We start from the raw sequence: 18,792 nt of genomic DNA, 5'->3' as shown, positions 1-18,792 counted from the left end.
TTAAAGAGTTAAAAGAACTGTTGTTAATCATTAAAAAATCCAGAAACGCATCACTGCAATAAAGATTTGTAGGCAGTGTTTATTGAGCAGCAAATAATGGTTTCTAAAGGATTGTGTATCGCCGTTTTCGTTTTCGCCGGCGTGAGCGTCGAGGAGAGTTGAAATGAAGTCAACTTTATGGTAATGAGCTATGACGCGGTTCGGCGGCAAGCAATCAGAATGAAGACGTCCATCGCTTGATAGCAGTTCAGAGAACACAGACCTGTGAACTTTGGTTCCGACCACAGTTGTTCCCAAGGGTTTGATTATTGCGGTCGCCGGATTTCCAATTATTTACAATTTTTACCTACAGGAACATACATTAAATAAGTTACTGGCGAGTTACTGATGTTCATTAATGTTATATATTTATCTTAAAAAAGCGGGAATCTCACGCGATGTGACAGTACAAAACAGTACGTTACTGCTGCTTCAGGATATTTCAGACATATGGACACATATTGGATAAATAGAGCAAAGCCACACGCAACTTGATCTTCCATTTTTGTATGAATTTTATAAGAAGTGCGCAACATTTTCACGCTAGAAACATGTTTTATGCAGGAATGTAACTGATATGATGCAACGGCTCCTTTAAATATGAGATCAATGTAGCGAGTTTTGACGCTCTCGCCACAGGAGCTGAAGGCAGACAGCGTTGTCGCCAAGGCGTCCAGAGCGACCTTGGACGCTCTCGCCGCTTTCGGTGTGAACGTACGGTTAGTTTATTTTATATTACATGTGTTAACATTGCTGAAATTAAATCACCAAAAAATGAAGGACCACCATTTTACCAAACAGTTAGGATGGGATGTATTGTACTTGCTGGGTAATTCAGAAAGGCAGTTTTAGATCTTCAAGTGTTCTTAGGTTTCAAGAGCTGCAGTTTGATCTAGTGAACAATGTTTTTCTCTTCTGTTCTGAGGAGTCATTCAGCCCATTTCAAAACAATTGTAAATCGGTGTATTATTCCATTTTTGAAGTCTGCTTGTGTGTGCGCTAAGAAGTTTAGCAAGGCATTTGGTTCATGCAAAAACCCATGACCCAACTAAGAAACAGGAGTTACTTCCTGCGTATAGATATGTGATGTAACAGCTGACGCTCTCCAGACCTTCAGGCCTCAAAGGAGGTTCTGCAGCTGGACACTGTAAATGACCTATCACATGGGCATATTTAATTTCTGTTTTGCCATTTTATTCATTGCTATTTGTGTATCTAGAATGATTTGTTCTCTTGAGATTTGGCAATGTTTGTGCTGGTTTTCCCTAGATGTTTTAAATCTACAGTTGAAGTCAGAATTATTAGCCCCCTGAATTATAAGCCCCCTGTTTATTTTTTCCCCCAATTTCTGTTTAACGAAGGGAAAAAAATTCAATACATTTCTTAACATAATAGTTTAAGTAACTCATTTCTAATAACTAACTTATTTTATCTTTTCCATGATGACATAAAATAAATACTAGATTTTTTAAGACACTTCTATACAGCTTAAAGAAACATTTAAAGGCTTAACTAGATTAATTAGGTTTACTAGGCAGGTTAGGATAATTAGGCAAGTCATTGTATAATGATGGTTTGTTCTGTAGACTATCGAAAATACATAGCTTAAAGGGGCTAATAATTTTGACCTTAAAATGGCTTTTAAAAAATTAAAAACTGCTTTTATTTTAGTAGAAATAAAACAAATAAAACTTTATCAAAAAGAAAAAATATTATCAGACATACTGTGAAAATTTCCTTGCTCTGTTAAACATCATTTGGGAAATATTTAAAAAAGGAAAAAAAATCAAATGTGGGCTAATAATTCTGACTTCAACTGAATATTTCCTCTCATTTTTCTCGCATTAATCATTGTAGTTGGCTATTGCACTTTTATTTATAAAGAACTAAATGTTTATAAAGACAAGTAGTTTAAGATTTGGAGCTGAGAGTAACTTATTTATCTTACTGTGACTGAACTGTATCAAAGAAGTCTAAAGTTAATGCAAGACAATCTGATTGAAACAATCGTTAATGCAATACGTATAAATTTACTGCAACTCCTTCCTCTGTATTTTAGTTTTTTAATACCAATATCTAACATTTTTTAAATAGAACAAAAATAATAAATAGAACTATAGCCAGTATACTGCAGAAAGCTTTGGCACAACTCTTCAATTAACTGAATGATGTGAGAAGGTGTATAGAATCGTGCACATAAGTATGCAGACCTCCTTCTACAAACAATAGTGAATGAATGGGTCACACTTAGGAGCTCAGTGAGTTTAAGCATGATATTGTGATAGCATAGTCCATTGGTAAAAAATCCTCACTACAAAATATTCAACAGTCAACAGTTGAAAGCTTCATAGCAAAGTGGAAGCAGTTCAAGCAGAACAACAGCAACTCATTTCATGAAGTGTTAGGTGCATATAGAGCTTAATGCATGGGTTTAGAGTAGGGGTGGGAAGTCCAATTGCAGTTTAATTCCGATTCTGTGGGTCACTATTCCTATGCTTATGTTTATGATGGAAATCTATGTATGACAGTACTTTTATTATTATTATTTTGATTAACAAGTAAATGCTCTGAATGTAACAAAGAAATACTAATTGCAAAGTTTTTATACAGTTCTTATACTTAAATCTGCCGAGCTTCCTAACCTGATTTCTCTCCCTTTTCTTTTGCCAGTGCTGTCTTGTGAAACGAAACCATGGGGAAACAGAACAGCAAGCTCCGGCCTGAGGTGATGCAAGACCTGTTAGAGAGCACAGACTTTACAGAGCACGAGATCCAGGAATGGTACAAAGGCTTTCTAAGGGACTGTCCCAGTGGCAACCTCTCAATGGAGGAGTTTAAGAAAATCTATGGAAACTTCTTTCCTTATGGAGATGCCTCAAAGTTTGCAGAGCACGTTTTCCGTACGTTTGATGCAAACGGCGATGGTACCATTGACTTTCGGGAGTTCATAATTGCATTGAGCGTCACGTCACGAGGAAAACTGGAACAGAAGCTTAAGTGGGCTTTTAGTATGTATGATCTGGATGGAAACGGCTACATCAGCAAATCAGAGATGCTTGAGATTGTGCAGGTATGTGAGCCTGCCTAAATCCTTTATGATTTAACTTAAATGTTGGAACTCAGATCCATTTTTTTTTTCTTTTTTTGATAACTGTTCACAATGTTGTTTTCAATATCGCCAATAGCAGGTTTCCAATGTGAACTGATCATGGTCCTAAACTGACAAGTGTGTGCAAAAGAACAACTACACAAAGTGGAAACTTTCTAATCACAGCGGGGAAAATAAGTAATTAAACACATCAGCATTTTTCTCAGAAAATTTATTTCTAAAGGATGTTGGTAATAACCAAAAAAAAAAATTATAAATCAAAGAAAACAAATCTAATTAGTTGACAAAAATTAATTATGCCTAATAAAATGAATTAATGCAGGGAAAAAGTATTGAACACATGAAGAAAGGAAAGTGTAGGAAGGCAGTGAAAACCCAGACTGCAGCTGAAACCTCTGTGTTGTTCTTCAGCAACCTTCTGCCCTTCCTCATTATAATTATGTATGTCCAAATCTAATCACATGATCGAAAATAGGGCCTGATCACGCGGTTATAGATACGATTGAAATTGGACATTATCCCAGATCAGGACTCGAATATTATTTTTTAACACATCTATAGTTATGCGGTGCCACAGCATGTGGCATGACATCACTTTGTTGCAGAGATGCTATTGGTTAAATGCCTTTGCAAACACTGCGACACTATCTTTTTGTTTACATGCCTGCTGGGTATTTGAAGTTGAGCTATTTGTTTTTATATTAGTTTTTTTATATATATACTGTTGCACTCAAATCCAAAAGTGAAGAATTTATGTTATTTATCATTTAAGCTACCTCACAAACGTGATCTGTTTAAAAGGAACATCCTGGACCTGTTTTTTAATGTATTATAGAACTATCAGATTGAGTTTCAGTATCGGTAGATACTCAAAATGAAATGACTCTGACTCAAGGGGGAAAAAAAATGATCAGGACATTCCTATTGTAAATTAATATAAACTGCTTCAGTCCAACATCTACATTATCAGGATGATGAAATAAAACCATTTCAGGAGGACAATGATCCAAAACACAGCCAAGGAAGCGCTCAAATGCTCTCAAAGAAAGAAAATCAAGCTGTAGAATGGCCCAACCAGTCATCTGACTTTAATCCGATAGAAAATACAAAATAACGCTCCGATTTGATAGACGAGACCCACAGAACCATCAAGATTTTTACACTCTGTTAAAGTCTGTGAAAAAAATCAAACCTGAGCAATTCATGTGACTTCGTTCTCCATATGGGAGTTGTCTATAAGCTGCCATTATCAAAAAAAGCCTTTTATATAAAGGATTAAATAGGTTTCAGTACTTTCTCCATTGGTATTACACAGAGATAATTTTTCAGATTTGTTTTGTTTTATTTTTATTTAAGGAACTAAATCTGGTTTAGTTCCATATTAACAGCTACTTTAGAAATATAATTCACAGGAAAAAACCTGACGTCTTTAATACTTTGCCCGTTCTATGTACACAGCCGTATGATGTTGGAAAAAGCATGTGCACATTGTTTTGCTAGTAGTTAATGTGGATTTCAATATTTGACTTTTAACATAAGAGTTATTTGATTGAAAAAGTTGTGATATATGACAAGTGTGGCTCGCACCTTTCCCTGGCTAAGCCCCAGCCCTTGCGTAAAAGTGGATTCGAATTTAGCAGCTTTTCACGCGACACACTGAACATTCGAATCACTCCACTGTGATCATTCGCTTCAGAGAACAGTCAAGACTGACCATGCTGGTGTAGCGATTGTAGTGAACTGTTCATCGCAAAACGTTAGATCTGTATCGCATTTAACGCCACATATGATAGTGGCACAAAATAGAACTGAAAAGATTCCATGTGGTTTGTGCTGTTCACACTGTCATAACAAAAACAGCTCTGAGTCACATATGGGCAGAGAAATTGGGATTTAAGCCACATTTGTCTGCAGTATGAAAGTAGCCTATGACTGTTGTGGTCTAAAATAGAAACCGACATTTCTTTAGGGAAGCTCAAAAGAGATTCCAACCCAATCCTGCTACCCAATTTTCACATCGCATATGCTTTATTTTTTTCTCACTTCCAGATTGTAGTGTGTTAGCAGCACAGATAGCTGTGGTGTTAGACTGTCAGGAAGCTCCATACTGTAAAGAAAGTCTTATTTCTGTCTTCGATAAACAGGCTTTTAATCAGAGTGCTCTATTTCACATTTGCTCTTGTTGCACTTGGCCATGTTTGTCTTTTGATTCATTCTTGCAAAAAGTGATTCCTCAGGTTTCGATACTGTCAAAACCAACATATTACAGTGTTGCTTCATATTCATTCATATTACAGTGTACCTTTGCATTTTAGCTGTGACCTTGACTAAGGTTGGTGTGTTAATTCATAATTCTCTTTGCCTGGCAGGCTGATGTAAAACTAATGTACTGAATGTGTTAATTATGTATAGACAGGTTGTAAAGTGGATCCCCTGTAGAGTGTATTCTCAATAACTCTCCACAGGAGAGCTGCACTTTACATCATGAATGCTTTTTCAGATGATCAGGTTGTGGGAAATTATAAATAATCTATATTCATCTTTATTAATTTATCATGTTTTATTTTTCTCAGTAGAACTTTTGGTTGATGTTGAATTGTTGTTCAGTAGGGAAAAGGAATGACATTAAACTTTATGTATTGCTGCTTTTTAAGTGATTAGCAAGAATATTCAATTCAATTCACCTTTATTTGTATAGCGCTTTTACAATGTTTGAAATCACAACAAAGTGTAATTAATTGGGAGCAACAGTAACCTCAGCCAAGATAGGCAACTAAGGCCCCGTTTACTCTAATACATTTTAGTTTTAAAACAGCTATTAAACCAGTTTAAAACACTATTGTTTCACCCAGCATTCCTGAACAGCTCTCAGTCTACACCACACCACTGAAAACGCACATCACATGACCACACACACACTCTGGTATGCGCTGCAGCAGATCTAGCCAGATGTGAGCTGTGCTCTTCGGACTGTTCATCAAGGATCTAACGTTTAATTCAATCTCACTATATTTGTTAAACGTGATATTTAATTCATTTTGTTGTCCATATCTAACGACACATTCCCCAACTATGGTCTATTAAATCTATTACTTGTTCTCAGGTAACGTGTTTCGGCTGAGCGCAAAGATATGATAAGATAAACTAGCAGTTCCTTATATCATGTTTTCATTTAATTGTTAAGATAGTGAAACAACGTATCCAGGATGATGTGAATAAGGTTATGAAGTACACTGTTCCCTTTGAAGGTTTACCCAACGTGACCTCGGGAGTATGTTTTGCATATCAAACTTGCAAAGTCTGGAAGAACTTACAAGGAGAAGAAGACTGAACTGTGTGTAGGCTACTTAATATTGAGAAAAAAGCCCCAATCAGATGGGCGAATGTCTTCAGCCCTGTCTCTGTTTTCACATGTCTCCGTTTTCCCCCATCCACACAGACACGTTTTAGAATGAAAATGGCCTCTCCAGCGTTTTCAAAACGTTCCGTTTCCGGAGCTCGAGAACTCCGGCGTAGTGTGGACGGATGGCGTAACCGTAGCAAAACTTATGTGTTTTAAAACTAAAATGTATCAGTATAAACGGGGCCTCAAAGTCATAGTGCCAAGCCTGCGTATTCTGAGTTGCACTGTGTGCAGATGTCACCAACTTTTTGCAGTCGATAACTACAGACCTCTAAACTTCTATTATTACTTATACATTAGTTTATTTATTTCCACAACAAGTGGACAGTGTGCATTAATCAACATTCCTCACGAATGTAAATGTTCCCATTTTAGCCCAAAGACTTTTCATTGGTAGTCTCTTTTGCTGGATGTTTTGACCTAAAACCTTAATAATACAAATGAAATGTATAAACAAGTGTACAAATATACACATCAGCAAGAACCTAATGTTCACAATGTTTATTATTAAGAAGCCATACATTATACATAATTTAAAGGATGCATGTTCTCTAACAGACTGTGGTAATAAATTCTAATGGAAATTTTTAATGGAATAAAGTCAGAGAGAGAGGGATGAGCTAAAGGAGGCATATTCTTGTAAACTACACAACCATTTTTTAGCCCAATCATGTTTTCCCAAGTAAGCAAGTAATATTTTTCAGTTAGTTCAACAATGAAAACTAAACTTTTTTTTCTACTATTTTAATTCCAGATGATTTAAAAAAAGTAGATTTTGTGTTCAGATAAATTTATCAAACTACAATTGATATGAGAGAGAATAAACTTAATATTAACTATCTTTCTAACTAATTATCTTTTTATACTTGTTTTAAAACTGAGAAAGGAGTCTAGATGAACCCTTAGGTCTGGTGTTTAGCCTGTGGGCCACAGCCCCCCAGTGGGCTGTGAGGGAATTGTAGGTTTGCGAAATATTGAGAAATAACTTCCTACTATGCAATCACTATTTGATTTAGCCAATTTATAAAAATATTTATTTTGCTACTTGGCTGTCAGTGGGTCCAGTGCTCCATTCTCTGCTGATATTTACTGCTCTTCCAACACGAGACCTGCACTCGCAGAACTTGATGCAACCAGAACAAGATGAATTAGCCACTAAAACTATTTATTTATTTATTTTTATAAAGCATATACATTGGTATTGAACTAATTTATAGAAGCAAAGCAAGGATGCAATATTAACGCTTCCTTCAGACATGACTAAATCTCTGGTCTTGGTGACACGCTATGTATATTTTATGAAATCATTGGTTGTTTATTTAATAAAGAGTCAGCAGGTTTGAATCAAAATAAATTAATCTGCCACATATAGCGGGTTCATTAAAAAAGTTGCAGTGGGCCATGGAAAAACATGTGCTTGGTTAAATTATTAAAGTTGTTAGCCATTGCCCTAGGTATTTACAGTATAATCTAATTCTCTTCTGAGATAACAATATTCTGTTTTATATCAACATTATATCCTTTAGAGAAGAACATACAAGCTGTTTTGACATTTAATTTTAGATAACACTGATTAAGCCACACTTATTACTTTTGATTAACCATATTTCAACTCATTTGTAAGCTCTTCCACATTTTTTACCAGGTGTACCCACATTCGTTCACAACTCTCATTCCTCTTGTGTGAGTTCTCTTTACAGTTTGAGGTTCAGTGTTTAAATACCAAAAGCTTGTGAATTTAGTTTAAACAGGAATGGTGACGTACTGCGTGGGCTTCTGGTCCCATGTGTCACTTCACTTTCATTTCAACATGAAAGCATCCCTAACTTTAGCGCTCACTGATTGGAAATTTGTTCTCTCGAGTGACAAATCACACTTTTCTGTCTGGCAATACAATGGATAAGTCTAGGTTTGGTGGTTGCCAGGAGAACTTGACTATATTGTGCCAAGTGTAAAGTTTGGTGGAGAGTGGGATTATGGTGTGAGGCTGTTTTCACAATATACACGCTATATACAGTTAGGGTTAGGGTTTATAATTAGGGTTTATATTAGTCAGAATTATAAGCCCCCTTGAATTATTAGACTGCTTGTTTATTTTTTCCCCAATTTCTATTTAACAGAGATAAGATTTTTTTAACACATTTCTAATTATAATAGTTTTAATAACTCATTTCTAATAACTTATTTACTTTATCTTTGCCATGATGACAGTCAATAATAATTTTTCTAGATATTTTTCAAGACACTTCTATACAGCTTAAAGTGACATTTAAAGGCTTAACTAGGTTCATTAGGTTAACTAGCTAGGTTAGGGTACTTAGGCAAGTTATTGTATATAATGATGTTTTGTTTTGCAGATTATCGAGAAAAAAATACAGCTTAAAGGGGCTAATAATTTTGACCATAAAATGGTGTTTAAAAAATTAAAATCTCTTTTTTTTGTTGCTGTAATAAAACAAATAAGTCTTTCTCCAAAAGAAAAAAACTTTTCAGACATACTGTGAAAATGTCCTTGCTCTGTTAAACATTATAATAACTAATAATCCTGACTTCAACTGTATGTAGGCTTGGTTTTTCTGTTGTATGTTTTGAAGAAAGAATCACCTGTTTGTTGTCTCATTCAGGCTATTTACAAGATGGTGTCATCAGTGATGAAGATGCCAGAGGATGAGTCCACACCTGAGAAGAGAACAGAAAAGATCTTCCGACAAATGGACACCAATCGGGATGGTAAGGATGGTCCTTTTTCTCCCACTTTCATGAATCGTCTTTGACAGTATATATTAAAAATACATGGCAGTCTTCTCTCTCGTGATGTGAAATGTATTGTCCCAAACACTGTAATAATGTGTGCACAAGGTTTGTTTCCCTCTCCGTGTTGATTAGTGTGTTGTTTAGTGATTATATTCTGGAAATACTGGAAAACACGCAGGGTTACACACAATTTATTCATGTTGACTTAACACAAATTGACCAAACTGACAAATTTAAGTAACATAAAACAATTAAGTTGTCATAAAAAATCTCAAGAATTGTTTTATCAGCTCATTTTTTTAAAAAAGTTGTGTGAATAAAAAAGCAGCAAAATCTTTTTTGACTGTACCTAAAGCAAATGATGATGATAATAATAATAACAAATGTGCTCTAGCATAAAGTTTGTCTTTGTTCAAGCACTCTAATACAACATATTTAAATGTACCATGCCACTATAAAAAGTCTTACATAATTGAGTGCTGTGAAGAGTCCTATTAATGGTTAAACAAGATATAAGACTGTTCAACTTTTCTGGGTAAGAGTGTGCTGCCACTTGAGGACTGAGAATCACACAGATTGATAATGTGGAATGTAAAGCGTTCACTGATTCTATAGTCTATAGATATATTTCCTGCTCTTTCTTGACCAGTCTCAAAGGGCAGACACATATTTTAGTATTTGCGTAGAGAAAATGTACTATCTACTTTAAAGATTACAGTAAAAACTCCAAACACTATGCACAATTAAAATCAAAAGAAGCCATGCAGGCTAATCGTGGACTAAAAGTGATTTAAGAGGGCCTGTACGTTAATCATTTCATGAAATCTCACTGCGGTAGCACTGTACAAATGCGCTTTGATTCTTAGCATTGTTCGCTGCCTGTTTTTATGTATTTTTTTTATTATATATTTTTAAGGACTGTACTGCCACCTGCTGACTGATACTGTAATTAACACTTTTGGGACGAGGAGTTGTATGTTTTTCTGTGTGCATGTGATGGTCAGATATAAATCTACCTGTATTTATTATGGATTATATTAAAACTAAAACAACAATTTAAAACTTAGGTCATCCCTCAGATTTCTCTAAATTACTCTGAAGTTTTTATTTTATATCATACATTTAAAATGAGAATGTTATTTACCAGTTATAAAATCATAAAATTTTCCCAGAGATGGGTTGCGGCTGGAAGGGCATCCGCTGCGTTAAAACATACTGGATAAGTTGGCGGTTCATTCTGCTGTGGCTACCCCGGATTAATAAAGGGACTAAGCCGCCAAGAAAATGAATGAATGAGGATGAAAATCATTAAATTCTGGAACACAAAGGAATAATTCAACCAGACATTTCATTTTTATTCACCCTTAGGTCTTGTATCATACATGTGGATTTTTTTTTCTTCAGTTTAACACTGAATACTATTTGCAACATTATTACTGTATTATTATCCACAGCCTCTGCAAACAGTCCTGACCCTGTTCATGACAATGTCCTGGGCCCAGTTTTTAAAAATAATTTAATTCGGATTTTTGCTATCCAGGATTAACTGATCTATCTTACTTTTATGTCAGTTTTTTAAAAGAAACATTGGATTGGATCACTGTGATCCAAATACCAAATTTCAGGAATACCAAATCCTGTTTTCCACAGACCAACAATGTAGCCTTCTGGCTTAGCAAAGAACAACAGGTAGGCAAAATACCAGTGGCCAAAAACAGCCATTGTTTGTTTTAATGGTAAAAAACAAAAACACTGTAATCAAGATTTACATTTTTAGTTTGTTCTTATACAAAACTGCTTTGATATTGTTTTGTTGTTGTTGTTGTTGTTGTTGTTTTCTATATCTCATTAGATGTGTGATGTTTCATATAGGCTTTAAAATATGAAAGAATTTATATATCATCAGTGACTATTAAGTTGATTATTTACTTAAAAATAAAACCTTTTTTTATTTTATTTGGTTTATTTGGTTAAAATCACAACTGAAACCAACCTTCTGATGAAATCAAGATAATCTTTTTTTTTTTTTTTTTTGATCAAGTAGATCCCAATCTGAATTCAATGTTTTGAATAACCTAAAGGGCAGGTTTGATCTAAATCAAATGTAAGATTGGATTACATGGTCTTATCTTAATTCAAAATATCTCTGTTACTTTGAAAAACCCATTTCCAATATCTGATTCCATCCGTGATCCAAAGTCCCACTGGATTAATTTTGAAAAACTGGCCCCTGGTGTGTAATGATGTTCAACAAACTGTGGAAATCTTTTAAGTTGAGACTGCACACACAAATCGTCACCTTAGTGTTATAAGGTTCTATCTGACATTTTTGTGAAAATTGAGTTACTGACATGTTCATATTAAATTACATTATATTTACATTATGGGATGTTTTTTTTTTATATAAATAGTTTACATTTTAAGACTTTTCATTCAAAAAAAAAATTACACACACATTGTTTGCTATGAAATGCAAAAACTTTGAAGCTCAATATCTCAAAATCATTCAGAGCGCAGATAGAACCTTATAATTATAAAGCAGATAGGTGACGAAATGTAATGTTCTTTTTTTTTTTTTTTTTTTTTTTTAGAGCTTACAGCATCAAGCAATGGTGTAAAGTAATGGATTACAAATACTCAAATTACTGTAATTGATTAGTTTTTTAAGAATTTGTTATTTACTCAGTAGTTTAAAAAAAATTACTTTTACATTTTAGTTTTGTAAAATGTTTTGCTTTTACTGCACTGTTTTCCTTCAACCTGCAGTTTCTACTTTTGTGTATATTTTTTCTTATCTATGGTTTTTGGTTAAGATACAAATGACACAATACCGCATATCACTAATGCGAAGAAAAGGTGCCAAATGTACTAAATTAATTATAAACTCGAAGGTTTGATTTTTCAATTATATGCACCAATTGCATGTATTTTGTCAATGCTTTTTTAGCTTTTAATGTGTAGTGACATCTAGATTTTTGGCCCTCAGTATAGATTTCACTCCTGTTTGCATACTAAAGGTGCACTATAATAATCTATTGTCTTCTCACATAAAAAAAAAAAAAAAAAAAAAAAAAAAAAATATATATATATATATATATATATATATATATATATATATATATATATATATATGGCTGATTCCAGCGTTATGGATGTGACATTTGCAGTAAAAATTCAAAACATAAATTCGCAGAGAAAGTATACGTTAACATTATATTGAACCATCTGTTTATATTTTCCAAAAAAAATTCAATCTGTGAACATTTTTATACTTTAAATGAGGAAAATAAAGAAGCGTTATGGATGTGACAAAAAAAAGTCTGCGAGTTTACAGTATACAACATATTTTGTAGAAATTCTGTGAATTAAACTGCACAACCCAAAATAAATAATGCTCAACAAAAGGATAAGAGTTGGCTCTTTATAGAACAAAACTGATTGATTTTATTTTATTTTGACATTTTTGCATTTTTGAGGGAAAAGCTTTGTTATGGATGTGACACTTTTTCGTTATGGATGTGACAGATGTGAAATTGCCATTTGTTTGACTTTGGTAAATCAAATGTAATAGTTTGAAAACATTGACAGAGACATTTCGCTATTTTGGTGAAAAAAATTTTCTTTTCATGGCAAGGTTGACATTTTCATGGAATTGCTCATATATATATATATATATATATATATATATATATATATGTATATGTATATATATATATATATATATATATATATATATATATATATATATATATATATATATATATATATATATATATATATATATAGAGTTGGGGTCTCAGTGAGGTTTATCGTCATCAAAGCAGAAGACCTGACTGATGGATTGCGCCTTCATTTTTCATCACTGTGCACAAGGAGGAGCATTAACTGCCTTACTCCTGACGTCATTCAAGTATAATAATATTATGTAGTGCTATAATGTGCGCATATGACGAAGCCGCTGACAATATGCAAGTTTATGAAATCACTATGAATGCATGCGTGACTGTGCACTTTTTCCGCACTTGCATTTGGATCATGTCCCGTGCGCTCTATGTACAATATAAATTAAGCCTGGAAGCAATTTTGTTATCCTCTGCAGGTCATCTGCCCTGATGTCTTTATTTACTTAGTGCTACGGCTAAGCACCTGAAATGTAATACCTGAAATTGTCATGAAATTAGTTTGATGATAATACCAATTTATAAAAAAAAATATTTTAGAATTAATTAAACCGATTTAAAAGCAATGAGTATGCTGAAGGAAAGGGAAAGGGATTAACTCTTTAGCAATGCATGATATATTTTTCAGGTTAGAGTCCTTCTTTTTGTCCTCGGCCTATCGCATGCCTGGCCACCAGGAAACTTTTTTATATCATATAATAATATTAAAAATCTTAATTATTTATGTATTCATTTGTTTGTGTTTTTTTTATTGTATATTTATTAATGAAATGTTTTTGCCATAAAAATAGCCGTTGTTGTTGAGATGGCATTAAGTAAAAATATGTAATCATTGAAGAGAGTCACCCCCCCTCCCCCCTCCCCCCCAAAAAAAGTTCAGGCTCAGTATATATATTTTTTTACTTTAACTCCTAAATATGATATGTGACCTCCATTATATAAATCACCAAGAACCACAATTTCAGGCAAAAATCTGTCATCTTTAAAAAAACACTAAACAAAAAAAGTCGCCTTGTATGGCAGAATGGAAAAAGACATTATGCATTATTTATTTATTTATTTATTTATTTTGCATATTTGGATGAAAAATAAAATGCTAAATATCTGCTGTAGTCTTCAATACACCTTTATGCACACTGATTCATGTTCTACCACAGTGAACTGAATGGGGTATATGCCGAAGCATGCTAATAGGACTTTTAATTTGCCAGTAACCTGGGTTAAGCTCTTCCGGCAAATTGAATGCCAATGCAAAATCCGGTGCGTTTAAGGTCTGTTTTCTTTAAAAATCAGCGATCTCCACTAGCTGAGTGATATCCGATTTAAAGTGGGTCTCAGATTGTACAAGAAGCACTGCATGAAATTACATTTCCCCTGCCATATCTTTATAATATGAGTATTTATTTTACCCTAGTATATTTAATAGAGCTTCTGCGTTAGCCTGCTGATTCTGACAGGCGCGTGCGAGTAAACGGCTTTTTGTCTCGTTTTACGCTTGAGCAACCAAATAAATGCTAAAGTTTATTTAACTGAATGTATTTTAATGACATTACAACATCGATGCTGTATAAGGAACCGTATAAAATGAAAAAAAGTTCACAATAACAGGTCACCGGAAGTGTATCAGCATGGGAACAGCACTAGCTCGGCATATACCCTATAGTGGAAAACTAGCCACCTCATGTTTTATTGTAAACTAACACCATTTTAAGAGCCTGTGTCCGCTTCTGTTTTATTCTAGGAAAACTGTCTCTGGAGGAGTTTATCAAAGGCGCAAAGAGTGACCCATCCATTGTTCGTCTGCTACAGTGTGATCCCAGCAGTGCAGGACAGTTCTGAGATCAGCGTCTCGTTCTTCAACCTTTTATTTATTTATTGGTTTTAATTTTGTTTTTGAGAGTCACTCCTTCTGCTTGCAGGGAAATGATGCAGGGTCCTTTTTTTTTTTTTTTTTTTTTTTTTTTCTTTCTTTTCAGAATATGGCATCTGGGTCTCATCAAACTGAGTTTGGCCAGAAATAGTAACACACATACGCACACACAGAGTTATTGGCCATGTTGTCTCAGCAGGGAGCCGTACCAGGTCTGAAAGAGGCATGTGATGGAGTGAACTAGAGCTGAAATCTGAGCTGAATTAATTTCCTGATAAGACAACAGGTTTTAGATCTTGTTAGGAATACTATCTGGGTACTAGAGCTGTGACAGTTTAAGCTTGACCAACACATGAATATAATATAAGATTGGAAATCATTCTTGAACAGTAGTGGAATCGCTTTTGTCTCTACAAACACCTCAGCATTGGTTATGTCTAAGTATTTGAGGTCGTTTTTCAATTTCAGATTGTGTATCTCAAATCAATGGTTATGCCAACGTCATAATTGGCAGATCACAGTACAGTTCTCCTAAGGGACCAATACGTCAGGCATGCAGAATTCCAGTTGTACACTGACGATTCCCCACATTGTGCTCAATCTAAAGAGCCTTGTCATTTATGCTGAAAACGAACATCAGATTTTGATTCATTCGGTTTTAGTCTACTGTTTGGAAAAACATGAACGTTTTCTAATATTTGTATTCTGGTAACGGTAAGCTTGTATATAAATCTAAAAGCATCAGACACGCATGCGAAACTCTACTCATCTTAGGATGCAGCGATTGGTTTTATTGATGTTTTGAACAAAAGCATGCGACAGCGAGTTTATCTTCATTGGTAGACAGGAGAGTATTTGTGTAATTTGTATGCATGTGTTGTGTGTGTGTGTGTGTATTCGGTTAATATCAGTTACAGCCTGGTTCGCTCACCCTGGTTCTAGATGTTGTGATGCATTGTTCGCATTTTACCGAAGGTTTGTGTTGTTGGAAAAACAACTAAAGCTTTATTGATTTAAAGGTTTCTACGATCACGTTTATCTGCTATACAGCCGGTCTTTAACTCCTGATTGTACACGTGTGCATCATCACGTTACTGAATTGCCTTATACTGTACACACTGAAGTGTTTCTGGGGATGAGTGAGATTTATATGCCTTTTTCAAATTAAGCTGAAGCTCTTCTCATTCACTCATTGGGCAGATGTCGTTTTGTCGAGAGCATCTTGCTTCTAATATTAACCTGGCATACTAAATTGTACTTTCGGTTAGGATCTCATGTCATAGAACGAGTTTTTCCACTCATGCGGTATCCATTGCACTTGCAGCATGTACTGATTAAACAACGGGTGGAGAGCATTTATTCAGAACTCCTAACAGTTCCTATAGCACCCTCTGCCCTGCTTTTAGTGATCGCGCTGAAACCACGGAAAGCCACGCTTCTGCTTCTCATGTTCTTGAATTTCCCTGTGAACGTTAAATGCCTCACCACAGTGCATTCAATTCTGCTATACTGTTAATGAACTTGTTTGAATGATTTGTTTTTGACTCATTGAACAACTGCTGTTTTTTGTAAAAAATGTCGAGTAAAAAAAAGTTAATGCAGCAGATCAAACTGCTTTGTTATTTCATGTTTTATGTGAATTTTATGTCGTTTTTCCATTTTGTTTTCCATTTTTAACATCTGACGTAACATTTCTGTATCACCGATATATCATGTGGGCAGGTGCCAAAAATATAAAAGCAGTATTGTATAAATTTATACTGTAAAAAATATTCTTTGTCAAACTACTTGTTTGTAATTGTTGCATTTTGTAGATTTTGTATGGTAATCTGTATTTTGTGACTGTAGATTTGAGACATGAAAAAATTGTTTTGGTTATAATATTGAGCAGAGATTAAATCTGGAGAGAACGGAACGTGTTTATTTGCTTTTTTTATGTGTGTCTGAAATGTAGCAATGCTTACTTTGGCCACAAGAAGTCAGCTTGATTCTTGTGAAATGCTCAAAGTCAATAGCTCTGGTGTTGTCAATTCTTCCTACCCTGTCAGATGGTCCTACCTCCCAGTTAAAAAGTAGACGGCACATTTTGATGACGCTACCCATCAGATTTTGCTACCGGTGTACATTTTAATGTGCAGTAGTGTGATATGAAGCTGTAATATCGCCCTAATCTCTAAGCCCATCCTCATTCAAATACAGTGTTGGTAGCATAAACTGTTGGGTAGGACAAAATGTCAGGGCACCCGGCTTATTTTATAAGAAAGTGTGCATGTAACCATGTATTGTAAATAGGTATTCTTTCTTATTCAGTAACTGCTCATTAATATTTATGTGCATTATTGATGTGATTATTTAAAATGTCTTCTACTTTGAAATTTGTTAATTATTTTTCAGCCTTGCATGTTGTGTTAAAGAATAGTTCATCCAAAAATTATTCTTCTATTTATTTTTATAAGCTTTTTTTGTTCCTTTAAACACTAGAGAGGTTATTTTAATTAATGAAAGCTGAAAACATGCAATCATTGACACCCATAAAAATAACCACAACACAATAGTAACAGGTAAACTTACATATGTCTGACTCTGTCTAAGACACTGGGCTGTCTCTGACTTTGCGGCGCTGTAAGATTAAATATCGCTGAAACAGATCTGAATGTGCCTTTCTTATACCACAAAATGTATCCATAAGATGTATTTGATGTAATTCCTTGTTCTCATGCTCAAACAAGAGATGACATGAGTCAGCGGGATTACTCCGACATTGTTCACTGACATTTTCCCATCAGTTCAGAATGAATAATTTGCAAACAGAAGTCTTTTGTAAGGTCATGGGAATTGTTTTGTTTATTATTATTAATAATAATTTGAATTAACAGGCACAATAAGATACAACATGTGATTTATCAGAGGTCAGCTCTGACCAGAGTTTTGAGCCTTTATTGGACTGGTTTGACTGGTTAATTTTGTCAATTCAATGTTTGTGTGATGTATAAACTACTGTCACATTTAGCTAACAATGCAAAATCGTTACCTGTCGGACGAGTAGAAGCTGAAGCCCTTCAAGTAAAAACAGGTTCTTTTTCTTTCGAGTACACACTCGGCGTGACACACCTCTTATGAAATGTCCCATGAAGTGTGATAAGGATGCAGATCAAGTACAAGTATCATATTTATGAGAGAATTAGACAGACCGTTTAAAAAAATATGAAAACAGACTAAAATCTATTTTTTTGTTTATTTTATTTAAAGTTTTTTTTTTTTTACATTTTAAAGAACAAATCCCTCCCATGCCAGCAAATAACAATAAATTATCATATGTGAAATGTAAATACATATGCACATCCACAACTGTACAGATACTTAATCATATTCCTCCATGACTAATCTATACCTGCACATATCCACAAGTCCAGTCAAATATCTGCATATATACATTACATATAGAACATAAATACATATGAGAAAGTACAAATCAATACAAATGACAAGAGAAGAGGAGAAAAAAACTGAAAATATATTAATAAAAATAGGAAAAAAGTTTTGGGATGTATATGGAGCACTACATACCTAATTATTGAAAATTTGTATTTTGTACACATTGCTATGATTTGTAAAATCTTCCACACCAGTCAGTTTTATTAGTCATTCTGTAGACATCCAAAAAAAGGCTTTCAAATTTTTTAAAATTTCTTTGGTTTACCTGCAATTTCATTTCTAATATTTTCAATGTGTAATACATTACAAAACTCTGTGAGCCATGTCTCAAATTTAGGTGTACACTCTGTTCCACATCATTCATATATATATATATATATATATATATATATATATATATATATATATATATATATATATATATATATATATATATATATATATATATTATTAATTTTTTTTTTTTTACTTTTTTTTTTACTTTCAAATTGAGCAAATTATG

General features: G+C 34.0%; 1 protein-coding gene across 8 annotated transcripts in view; it reads left to right on the top strand.

Annotated features, from left to right (window-relative positions):
• ncalda (neurocalcin delta a) overlaps positions 1-16,766 on the top strand; it is a 64,426-nt gene extending 47,660 nt beyond the window's left edge. For 3 of the 8 annotated variants that reach the window (XM_087285809.1, NM_001114410.1, XM_087285808.1), the window contains 3 exon segments: positions 2,710-3,109; positions 9,176-9,281; positions 14,727-16,766. In XM_087285809.1, coding sequence (XP_087141935.1) covers positions 2,732-3,109; positions 9,176-9,281; positions 14,727-14,824 — 582 coding nt within the window. In that variant the 5' untranslated portion in view covers positions 2,710-2,731 and the 3' untranslated portion in view covers positions 14,825-16,766. 8 annotated transcript variants of the gene reach the window in all.
• Positions 16,767-18,792: the final 2,026 nt, after the last annotated feature.

The sequence above is a fragment of the Danio rerio genome, chromosome 16 (assembly GCF_052040795.2).
Source record: "Danio rerio strain M-AB ecotype USA chromosome 16, GRCz13ab, whole genome shotgun sequence".
Lineage (NCBI taxonomy): Eukaryota > Metazoa > Chordata > Actinopteri > Cypriniformes > Danionidae > Danio > Danio rerio.
The sequence above is the reverse complement of the archived record's forward strand: the minus strand, read 5'-3'. Positions and strand labels throughout refer to the sequence as shown.